At 49.3% G+C, this 10,829-nt stretch overlaps 1 protein-coding gene across 1 annotated transcript in view; it reads left to right on the top strand.

The window, feature by feature from the left end:
- ift140 (intraflagellar transport 140 homolog (Chlamydomonas)) overlaps nt 1-10,521 on the top strand; it is a 44,792-nt gene extending 34,271 nt beyond the window's left edge. The window contains exons 19-30 of the mRNA XM_056576846.1: nt 2,853-3,030; nt 3,912-4,102; nt 4,633-4,728; nt 4,989-5,121; nt 5,712-5,855; nt 5,943-6,071; nt 6,579-6,761; nt 7,104-7,310; nt 7,785-7,997; nt 8,578-8,744; nt 8,928-9,069; nt 9,789-10,521. Coding sequence (XP_056432821.1) covers nt 2,853-3,030; nt 3,912-4,102; nt 4,633-4,728; nt 4,989-5,121; nt 5,712-5,855; nt 5,943-6,071; nt 6,579-6,761; nt 7,104-7,310; nt 7,785-7,997; nt 8,578-8,744; nt 8,928-9,069; nt 9,789-9,980 — 1,975 coding nt within the window. The 3' untranslated portion in view covers nt 9,981-10,521. The remainder of the gene's footprint in view (nt 1-2,852; nt 3,031-3,911; nt 4,103-4,632; nt 4,729-4,988; nt 5,122-5,711; nt 5,856-5,942; nt 6,072-6,578; nt 6,762-7,103; nt 7,311-7,784; nt 7,998-8,577; nt 8,745-8,927; nt 9,070-9,788) is intronic.
- The last annotated feature ends 308 nt before the right edge of the window (nt 10,522-10,829 follow it).

Here is a 10,829-nt window from a genome sequence, read left to right as displayed (position 1 = left end):
CCCAAAGATTTGGGGAATTTCCTGTTGGCTGATTTAATAAACAGCTCACATCTGGTTCTGCTGAAGTGAGGAGGGGAGCAGCTCTCCTGACGTCGAGTGAGAGAGAGAGAGGTGGGGAGGGGGAGAAAGGGAGAGCGAGAGAGACCCCCCCTGCTGGTTTTGATTTGAGCTCAGCCGCTATACTCTTGGAAGCATGGAATGTTCTTGATTCATGCAGACATGTGAAACGCTCAGACCCTCCTCCCCTCCCTCACATTCCTTCTCTCCTCAACAAGGCCCCAAAGAAACACCAGGGAAGCAAACAACTTCCTCTCGCTGTACGTTGCTTGGCGATTTAGATTCCCACCGCTAACAACGATACGTCCTTGGGCAACACCTGCTGATCTCTCTCGGTAGCTGCTGCTCTGGGCAAAAGATAAAGAGACTGAAGTGACCTAGGCTATGCATGGTTATGGGGAGGTCTTTGTTGTTGTTGTTGGGCTTGGAAGAGGGTTTTGAACGTTAGTCTGTGACCCCCTTCCTACTGTGTGTGGGGTAAAGAGCTTTATCTAACACCAGGTCAGCCAAATGCCCTGTCCCTGCTCCCGACCCTACCACTCTGTTTGAAGCCCCTGAGATAGAGTGCACCAGGGACCAGTGGAACAGCCCACAACCTTCCAACCTCCTTTGGCACGGCCACTTCTTTATGACACACGTCTAGGACAGATGAGACTGCTAAATGCACACAATAGTATTAGAATATTTATCTATCATATCCCCTCTCTAGCAGCGTGGGCCCTGATCACAGTGAAACACAGTTCTTCAAGAGTTCACCGCCTACAGGAGCACTTCTTCCTTCTTCAAGGAAAGCAGCTGTGCTCGTTAGTGAGATAGTAATGGAAGCAGTGAGACTTTGTACGAGGCTTCCCTGTGTCATACGACCGGTGGCTGCTGGGAGAAGATGAAAATGATAAAGTAAAGCAAAATAGGAATTTCCGATTACACTCCCTCCTTTTATTATCTATAAAATGATAACAAAAGGTTGAAATGCCTTAGTCACCATTCAAGGTTACATGTGATCACTCGAACTTTGATTGAACAATTATTTACAAGCAGGCTTGTCCATCAATCAGAAACAAACCATTTCTCTGATATTTGTTGGAGAAAGAATCTTCAGAAACCACATGACTAAAGGTCCATAGAAGATTGAAGCATTTGCATGCCATTTCAAACAAGGTGTATGTCAAACATGATATATATGACATGTATATATGTATTCTGAAATGCAAAAATGCAAGGACGTTCTATACAAACCCAGTTTAAACATAGGTTCACCCAACCTCATTTTTTTTATTTTCTAACAAATCCAAATTTTGTTTGAGATACTCATGATTTTTACCACATCACCCAATGACTAACGTTTAATGACGCATCATGTCCAATGATCTGCTCACAGTACAGATAACTCGACCATGTTCAGGAAAGATAGTATAACAATCTAATCTTTATGGAAATTCTCAGCAGATTGGTTAGCCGAGTGAATATACAATCAGTCGGTTCCCACTGTCATATCACTTTAATATCACTGTGTCTGATACTGTCCTATACAAATACATTTGACTTTGACTATGTGACACAATGGAATAACAACGGTTCCACTTAAGAGGAGCAGGCAACAAATGGTTCTTGGATCCTGCATCCCGATCTCCAGAAGGGGTGCCGAGGTCTGGGTCTGCATCATTTGAGAATCCTGTGTGTACCATTGCTGGTCAATGCTCTCTAGCATTCCCCTGTTGACACGCTCTCCTTACTATGTGTCATTGTACCATAGTAGGGAACAAACATTTAGGCAAGCCAAGACGCCCATTCGGGCCGTACCACAACCCAGCACGATGTTCTGTCCGGCAGATTTACACGACTGAAATCATATTTGTATATATATTGGCGTATTGTTAATCAGAATGATAATATATACCTTTAGTTTTAGGAACGAGGGGGTCGTGTTCTCCCCATGGTTACGACCCACGCCAACTCATGATACTTTTTTAGCAGCGTTGTTGTGTATGAGCGTTATAATGATCGATGTTGTATATGAAATGCACCACACACTGTAGCGTTATACTATATGTTAACAGTTATATATATATATATAGGTGTCCGGGAAGCCTAACCCTCACTCAGACATTGAATTCAAAGCTGTGATTAACTTAAAGTGCGTAATTCCCATGTCACATCCCGGGCTCCATAGATGGGACTTCTAAATGCAAAAGTCTCCTCTCTAGCAGCGTGATCCCTGATCATAGTGAAACAGAGTTACATGCACATTTACATTTAGGGCATTTAGCAGACACTTTTATCCAAAGCGACTTACGATAAGTTTGTTTGTCAGAAGAAAGAGAAACGACAATATGTCGCTTTCGGTACAGTAAAGATACTCACAGAAACAAGTGCTAAGCATGTTCAATTGCTAGGTTAATCCATTCCCCGTATAAGATAGCTAGGATAAGACGCTACACAAAAACCGGTCACCCCCTTGCAGAGATGGACAGCAGCTGTGCTGATTAGGGAGATAGTAACGGTCAGACATTGAACAAGGGGCCCCTGTGCTCGTACCACTCTATCTATTGTACATTATGTATTATTATGACTTAGTTTCAGTTGTGGTTAAGGTATGATTAGAAGTGCTTTTCACGTTAGTGTTGCATTGTTCACATGCATATTGAGATACTTCTTCTACCCCTACCCACCGGAGCCCTTCTTTCTGCTCGGCTTGAGGCTCATCTACTGGACCCCCGCTGCACCCCTTCCCCCGGTGTTGACCTGGGACCACCAGTGTGTGGCCCTCCTGACCCCCTGTCCCTCTGCCCCCCCAGCGTGGCCGTATGGGAGAACATGGCCAGGATGTGCGTGAAGAACCGGCGTCTGGACGTGGCGAGGGTCTGCCTGGGGAACATGGGCAACGCCAGGGCGGCCCGGGCCCTGAGGGAGGCCCAGGCCCAGCCCCAAGCCGCGGCCCAGGTGGCCGTGCTGGCTGTTCAGCTGGGCATGCTGGTGAGACTCCCATTGGCTGCTATCAGTGTGTTAGAGAGCATCCCATTGGCTGCTATCAGTCTGTTAGAGAGCATCCCATTGGCTGCTATCAGTCTGTTAGAGAGCATCCCATTGGCTGCTATCAGTCTGTTAGAGAGCATCCCATTGGCTGCTATCAGTCTGTTAGAGAGCATCCCATTGGCTGTTATTGGTCTGTTAGAGAGCATCCCATTGGCTGTTATCAGTCTGTTAGAGAGCATCCCATTGGCTGCTATCAGTCTGTTAGAGAGCATCTCATTGGCTGCGATCAGTCTGTTAGAGAGCATCTCATTGGCTGCTATCAGTCTGTTATAGAGCATCCCATTGGCTGCTATCAGTCTGTTAGAGAGCATCCCATTGGCTGCTATCAGTCTGTTAGAGAGAATCCCATTGGCTGCTATCAGTCTGTTAGAGAGCATCCCATTGGCTGCTATCAGTCTGTTAGAGAGCATCCCATTGGCCTGTTAATGACCTCTCATTGGCTCTGTTCATACCTGGCATCTACCCGCCTCTTGTGTGATCAATCACAAGTAGACAGCTCACACCTGTCATTAGTACCGCCACCACATGTGTCCATCTTGAGATCAGATTTCACTTCCACGCTTTATATGCAAATATGTTCATCATTTCCGATTGCAAAGTCCAAATGCGTTGCGATATTAAATGCATCTGAGAGTAAAGATGGTGTGTTTTATCCAGCGTAAAGTAAGAAACGGTTTAATATAAGTATGTGGATGGTGAGTGTTCATCTGACAGTTTAGTGAAGTTAAAACCAAGGATAGGCCGTCGAGCAAAGCAAGAGGTCATGGAGCTAGCCACCAGACAGCGTCCTCCTCCCCCCTCATGCTGTGGCCGTATGACAGGAGGAGGCAGAGAAGCTGTACCGGAGCTGTGAGCGCTTCGACCTCCTCAACCAGTTCTACCAGGCGTGTGGCCGCTGGCAGCAGGCCCTGGAGACGGCCCAGACCTCCGACCGCATCCACCTGCGCTCCACCTACTACAACTACGGCAAACACCTGGAGGCCATGGGCGACCGGACCCTGGCCCTGTCCTAGTAAGACCCCCAGCCTTAGAGCCACTCTCAGGTCCCCCTGGATGTGCTGGGCCTGTGTTGTAGTGCTACGTGCACGCATGTACCCAAAGCCAACATGTCGCCGTAGCAGGTGGAGAGAAACACCACAGTGGTTGACGAGGAGAATCAAATGGGATCCTTGAGATCCATTAAACATTCCTCTATAGCTTGATCCCTAGGCCTAATACTGTATATAATGGCATGGTTAGCCTGCAGCCCATCCTCCCTGCTACTAGGAGGTCTTCTCAAGGCTCCATGATCTCCTCTGATTGGTCCACTCGTGAATCATGCATTTCAAAAAGTGTCGAGAAGTACCGTTTAGTAAAGCAGTAACACTTACGCTACATACTTTTACGCGCTCATTAATTAACTGGAGACGCCCCCCCCGTCCCCCCTCTTATCAGTGTTTTCCTCACCCACTCTGGGATTGGCTGCAGGATAAATGACCATTTTTTCCAATCTAATAAAAGTCTGTGTAGGAGACTGACATTATGCCACCTCCTGTGTTTCAGCTATGAGAAGTCGGACACCCATAGGTTTGAGGTCCCCAGAATGCTGCAGGACGACAGTGGTTCCCTGGAAGTCTACGTCGACAAGATGAAGGACAAGTAGGTCCACATTGGGATGGAGATAAAACGTGTTGAGTGGAGCTTGTGTCAACTCTGTGTTTCCTGGTGTCACCCCCATATTATTTATAGATATATAGATATTATTAAATAACATCAACTATTGAATAAAGACGACTGATTAAAGTGGGTTGATAATTCTAAGGTCATAGTGCTCCACAGTATTTGTTTCCAGGCCCTCCAGGGCCTCGTGCCTGGTGGGGCCTGAGGGCGTGATGCTAACCAGCGTGCGTCTGCTCCAGGATCATCTACAAGTGGTGGGCCCAGTACCTGGAGAGCCAGGCCGACATGGACGCGGCGCTGCTGTACTACGAGAACGCCCAGGACTACCTGTCCCTGGTGCGGGTGCACTGCTACCTGGGGAACATCCAGAAGGTAACCTGCTGTTAGGCTGTAGGCTTATCTTTTGCGGAAGCTATTCTCAAAAGGTTGGTAGTTATATGTGATGCTGTGTGTTGTTGTTTTTGCAGTCCCACCTAGGTATGTTGTCCAGTCCCACCTAGTACTCCACTGTCAACACTGACGTCTTCTGCAGGATGAGCCCTGATCCCATGATAAATGTCATGGGATCGAGGTTCTTTTTGTGGCATCCGAGTTCCTCAGATAAGGCACTCAAACGTCACGAAAGTAACACCACCTGTGTTCAGCAGAGTGGAAACGTTCACATCGTGCTTTGGGAATGAAAAAAACAAGAATTTCACCCCTTTTTTTACTAAATAACAGTGTTACTTTAGTAACAGGGATAAAATGAGATTACTATGTGCTTCTGTTGTAACATATAGTAACAACAGATGAGTGTGTAACAACATGATACCAGATTACTCTGTTGATGATTGATGATGATTCATCAAGACTTGAGCAGATTGGTGACTTTTTGCAGAATGATGGATTGGTGGATTTTGCCTGCAATCATGGGTCTGCAACATGTGACATCACATGACATCCTGTGGCTGTGTGTGCACCAGGCTTCAGAGATCGCCAACGACACAGGGAACAGGGCAGCTTCGTACCACCTGGCCCGGCAGTACGAGGGTCACCAGGAGGTCAAACAGGCCGTGCACTTCTACACGAGAGCACAGGCCTACAACAACGCCATACGACTCTGCAAGGTAAACTACCAGTAACTGCAGGGTCCAGTGCCCTAACCCCCTAAGACTTAGCTTAACGTGTGCGTGTGCATGTGTGTGTGTGAGCAGGAGAGCGGTCTGGATGACCAGCTGATGAACTTGGCGCTGCTCAGTAACCCTGAGGACATGATGGAGGCGGCCTGCTACTACGAGGAGAGGGGCAGCCACATGGACCGGGCTGTGGTGCTCTACCACAAGGTGAGCCCCCCATTTTTCTCTGAGCATCTGTTGTACTTTGGTCTGTCTCTGGTAGTCTGTCTCTGGTAGTCTGTCTCTGGTGGTCTGTCTCTGGTACTCTGTCTCTGGTACTCTGTCTCTGGTGGTCTGTCTCTGGTGGTCTGTCTCTGGTACTCTGTCTCTGGTACTCTGTCTCTGGTACTCTGTCTCTGGTACTCTGTCTCTGGTACTCTGTCTCTGGTGGTCTGTCTCTGGTACTCTGTCTCTGGTACTCTGTCTCTGGTACTCTGTCTCTGGTACTCCGTCTCTGGTACTCTGTCTCTGGTACTCTGTCTCTGGTACTCTGTCTCTGGTGGTCTGTCTCTGGTGGTCTGGCTCTGGTACTCTGTCTCTGGTAGTCAGTCTCTGGTACTCTGTCTCTGGTACTCTGTCTCTGGTGGTCTGTCTCTGGTACTGACCCCTGACTGTCATAAGGTCAGGACCCTTGCATGTCCTTCTGTGGGTAACCCAGGTAATTGTGGGTTCCAGGCGGGTCACATGTCCAAGGCCCTGGAGCTGGCGTTCGCCACGGAGCAGTTCTCCGCCCTCCAGCTCATCGCCGAGGACCTGGACCACACGTCGGACCCCAGCCTGCTGACGCGCTGCTCCGACTTCTTCATCAAACACAGCCAGTACCAGAAGGCCGTGGAGCTGCTGGTGGCTGCCAAGAAGGTAAGACAACTGAAGAGCAGAGGATTAGCCCGGGAGCCAGACGAACGTGAGAGCTCCTGTTTTATTTGCTCTGGCGTTTGCATCCGGCCACCCTCCCGTTTAGACCTGTTGGAGATTACAGTTCGGAGGAGCCTTATGGGAGCACCGTTAAGGCCTTAACAAGGTTTAAAACAGTAGTATGCTAGGACATGTGTAACAATGCTGAGTGCCTAGGGGGCATAAATGCGCTCTGTCACGGGATTTGCAAATTCCGATTTTCTCTATAATGTTTATTTCGTTCCTTAAAAAAATGTAATCTGTGTGTGTGTGTGTGTGTGTGTTTGTGTGTGTGTGCCTTCCCAGTACCACGAGGCCCTCCAGCTGTGCGTGGACCAGAGCCTCACCATCACCGAGGACCTGGCGGAGAGCATGACAGTCGCCAAGGAGACGGGGGAGCTGACGGAGGAGTCCCGGCGCGAGCTGCTGGAGCGCATCGCCGACTGCTGCATGCGCCAGGGGGACTACCACCTGGCCACCAAGAAGTACACGCAGGCCGGCAACAAGCTCAAGGTCAGGGCTCGCGTCACACAGGGTCGCCTGGCCGTTTAGAAACATCTGGTTCCAGTTTGTTAAATGCAGCAGTGCCACCTAGTGGACATGGTGCAGAGGTGAGCCCATGCTGACAGAGACTGGGGAACCCTGGAGAATCTTCCCATGATTCCAATGGATTCACTGAGAGATGGTGCTGGGAGCTAGCTGACTAGCTCCTTACAGTGCATATTAACCAATAAACATGTAGAATACATTGAACAAATCTGTTTGCTATTTAGCAGAACCTTTAATCCAAAGTGACTTTCAGTGGACTTAAGATGTCCTTAAGGAGCAGGTAGGGGTTAGGGATGTTTCGGCCTGAACCAAGAACCTTGTAGGAATCAAACAGCGTGACCAGTAGACTATCCCACCCCGAAATACGCAGAAACATGCTAGATCTGTGAAGCCCGTCTTTACTAGCTAGTGAAGATGTTTTACTGTGCTGTAACCCAGGCCATGAGGGTGCTGCTGAAGTCCGGCGACACAGAGAAGATTGTGTTCTTCGCCGGCGTGTCCAGGCAGAAGGAGATCTACATCATGGCGGGGAACTACCTGCAGTCTCTGGACTGGCGCAAGAACCCTGACATCATGAAGAACATCATCGGCTTCTACACCAAGGGCCGCGCCCTGGACCTGCTGGCCGGCTTCTACCAGGCCTGCGCACAGGTACGCCCACCCGCTCCCTCCCCCTGTTTCCATGGAGACCAGCTCCACTCACTAACCATTTACCATGGGGATAAGCTACATCACTGCCTGTTACTATGGAGACAAGCATCACTCCCTGTCAGTGACCATGAGGATAAGCTCAACTCACTGCCTGTTACCATGGAGACAAGCTCCACTCACTGCCTATTACCATGGGGATAAGCTATATCACTGGCTGTTACCATGGGACAAGCTCCACTCACTCCCTGTTACCATGGGGATAAGCACCACTCACTGGCTGTTACCATGGAGACAAGCCCCTCTCATCTCTGTTACCATGGAGACATTCTCCGATCTTCTCCCTTTTACAACATTTTCATTTCGTAATTTAGCATTTTATATATTTTGTTATTTGTGTGTACGACATTTCCGGAGATACCGAGACCATAGAAAAGATACAGAGTTGTTCTGTCATGTTTTCCACTCATTTAAAGACCCAACTACTAGATAGAGATAGACCAGGGTCCATAAGGAAGTGCCCCAGCTTCAGTTTGAACCATGCTGGTCTCACTACTAGCTCCATGCTGTGTTTGTCGTCCAGGAGGAGATCGATGACTTCCGGGACTACGAGAAGGCCTTGGGGGCTCTGTCGGAGGCCTACAAGTGTCTGTCTAAGAGTAAGGAGCGCAGCCCTGGGGAGCAGGAGACCAGACTGGCCCAGCTCCAGCACCGAGTCACCCTGGTCAAACGCTTCTGCCAGGCCCGCAGGTCTCTGTCACGCCTCCATGTCTCTCTCCCTCTCCCTCTCCCTCTCCCTCTCCCTCTCCCTCTCCCTCTCCCTCTCCCTCACAGTCACTCTTTCTCAAGGTTTTGAGCTGCCGCGCTTTACATCGTACAGTACATTAGATTTCCCCCGCATGTTTTACACCATTTCGGCCCCCCCGTCTCCAGGGTGTGTGATGAGGACCCGGGAGAGGCCATGAGTCTCTGCGACGCTCTGCTGGAGGAGCCGGAGCTGGACACGGCGGTGAGGACCGGAGACGTCTACGGCCTCATAGTGGAGATCCACTGCCAGCAAGGACGATTCCAGCAGGTGGGTCAGACATACACCCACCACCCAGACCCCTCAAACACTGCACACCACTGGGTACGTGGAGCACCTCCATGGCCAAATTATACTGTAGCACCAAATACTAGATGCTGAGTGTTGGGCCATGGGCCTCTACATCTGTTCTCGCATTCATGGTTCTCCGTCTGGGATTACAAAGAATCAGTCGCCGAAAGGCTCCAAAGTCACTAAATCTGGAGATCTTCATAATGTGACTATGATGGGTCATCTTCTAGTCGATAATGAGCCAACCGGGTAGCGTAGCAGACGAGACATGGAGCGGTGTATGTCAACTATGGCAAAGACCTCTACGGCTCAAGCCTCTGACGCTCCAGCCTCTGTGGTGACGACCTGTGGCTAAGGCTCCAGCCTCTGTGGTAACGACCTGTGAGGCTCCAGCCTCTGTGGTAACGACCTGTGAGGCTCCAGCCTCTGTGGTAACGACCTGTGGCTAAGGCTCCAGCCTCTGTGGTAACGACCTGTGGCTAAGGCTCCAGCCTCTGTGGTAACGACCTGTGGCTAAGGCTCCAGCCTCTGTGGTAACGACCTGTGAGGCTCCAGCCTCTGTGGTGACGACCTGTGGCTAAGGCTCCAGCCTCTGTTCATTCGGTTTGTTTAGTTCACAGATGGTGTCTCTCCGCTCCCTCTCTGTCCACCTCTGGAGCCTGACCTAGCTAACCTTTAACCCCCGTTCCCCTCCCCAGGCCTACCGCAAGCTGGAGGAGCTCCAGAGCAGCCAGCCCAGCCTGAAGGTCAGCTCCTACGTGAGCCCGGCCAGCCTGGAGGCCCTGGAGGGGGCGCTGGGGGTGTCTCTGGGCCGCGGCCCCCCGCCCCCGGCCCGGCGCAGCGACAGCGGAGGGGAGGACGACGAGGTGGAGGAAGACGAGGGGGTGTAGAGATGAAGACCTGGAGGAGGACTAAAGGACACGGGCTGAGGAGCAGAGGCACAGAGAGACCGAACCTGAGCTCACGGTTCACCTCCAATAATAATACTGCTCCGCCGGACCCTTAGGGCTCCATATTCTCAACAATAATAGATCCTCTTTATCTTTAAGATACAGAAACAGGGAAGTGTGTTCATAGATAATATGGTAATGTGTGCTGGATGCTCGCCTTACGTCCTTCTGGTTAACATGCATATTATCCTTTTTTCTATTTTGAATTTTGGCATAAAACCTGTAATATGAAATGCTCATATATTTATATAAAATATTTTGCATCGCCAATCCTGTTTTTTATGGAGGCAGAAATGTGTCAATTCTCTCTTTGTGTACACTGTTTTGTATTTACATTGCATTTCACTGAATGCAGCATATCTTGAGTGTTATGTTAAAATACGTGACAGGAAGTACTTGCCTATTTTTATCAAACCATTAATGTTACAGGAACAATGCAATAGGCCTCACTGTGGCTTTAGTTTCACACGAAAATAAACATTGAATTATTTGTTATTAAAGGTTAACAAACTACATAATTTGACTTAGGCTGTTAATGTACATCAATGTCTAGTTTATCCAGCTCTAGTAAATCAATATATCGATATGTTGAGACGTATCGATCTGTCATTGAGACATAATGGTCTGACGGTCTGTGATGGGCAGAACTCAAAGACTAACCGTTGAGGCGCGCTGCTGCCGCGTGGATCTGAAAGGTGCTGTGAGCGCTCAACTGAAGACCACGACCAATGAGAAACCCTTTCATTAAGTAACCCTTTCATTAAGTAACCCTTTCATAACCATCCCTAT

This window comes from Gadus chalcogrammus, chromosome 18 (genome assembly GCF_026213295.1).
Source record: "Gadus chalcogrammus isolate NIFS_2021 chromosome 18, NIFS_Gcha_1.0, whole genome shotgun sequence".
Taxonomy (NCBI): domain Eukaryota; kingdom Metazoa; phylum Chordata; class Actinopteri; order Gadiformes; family Gadidae; genus Gadus; species Gadus chalcogrammus.
Note: the sequence above shows the minus strand (reverse complement) of the source record. Positions and strands in the feature narration are given on the sequence as shown.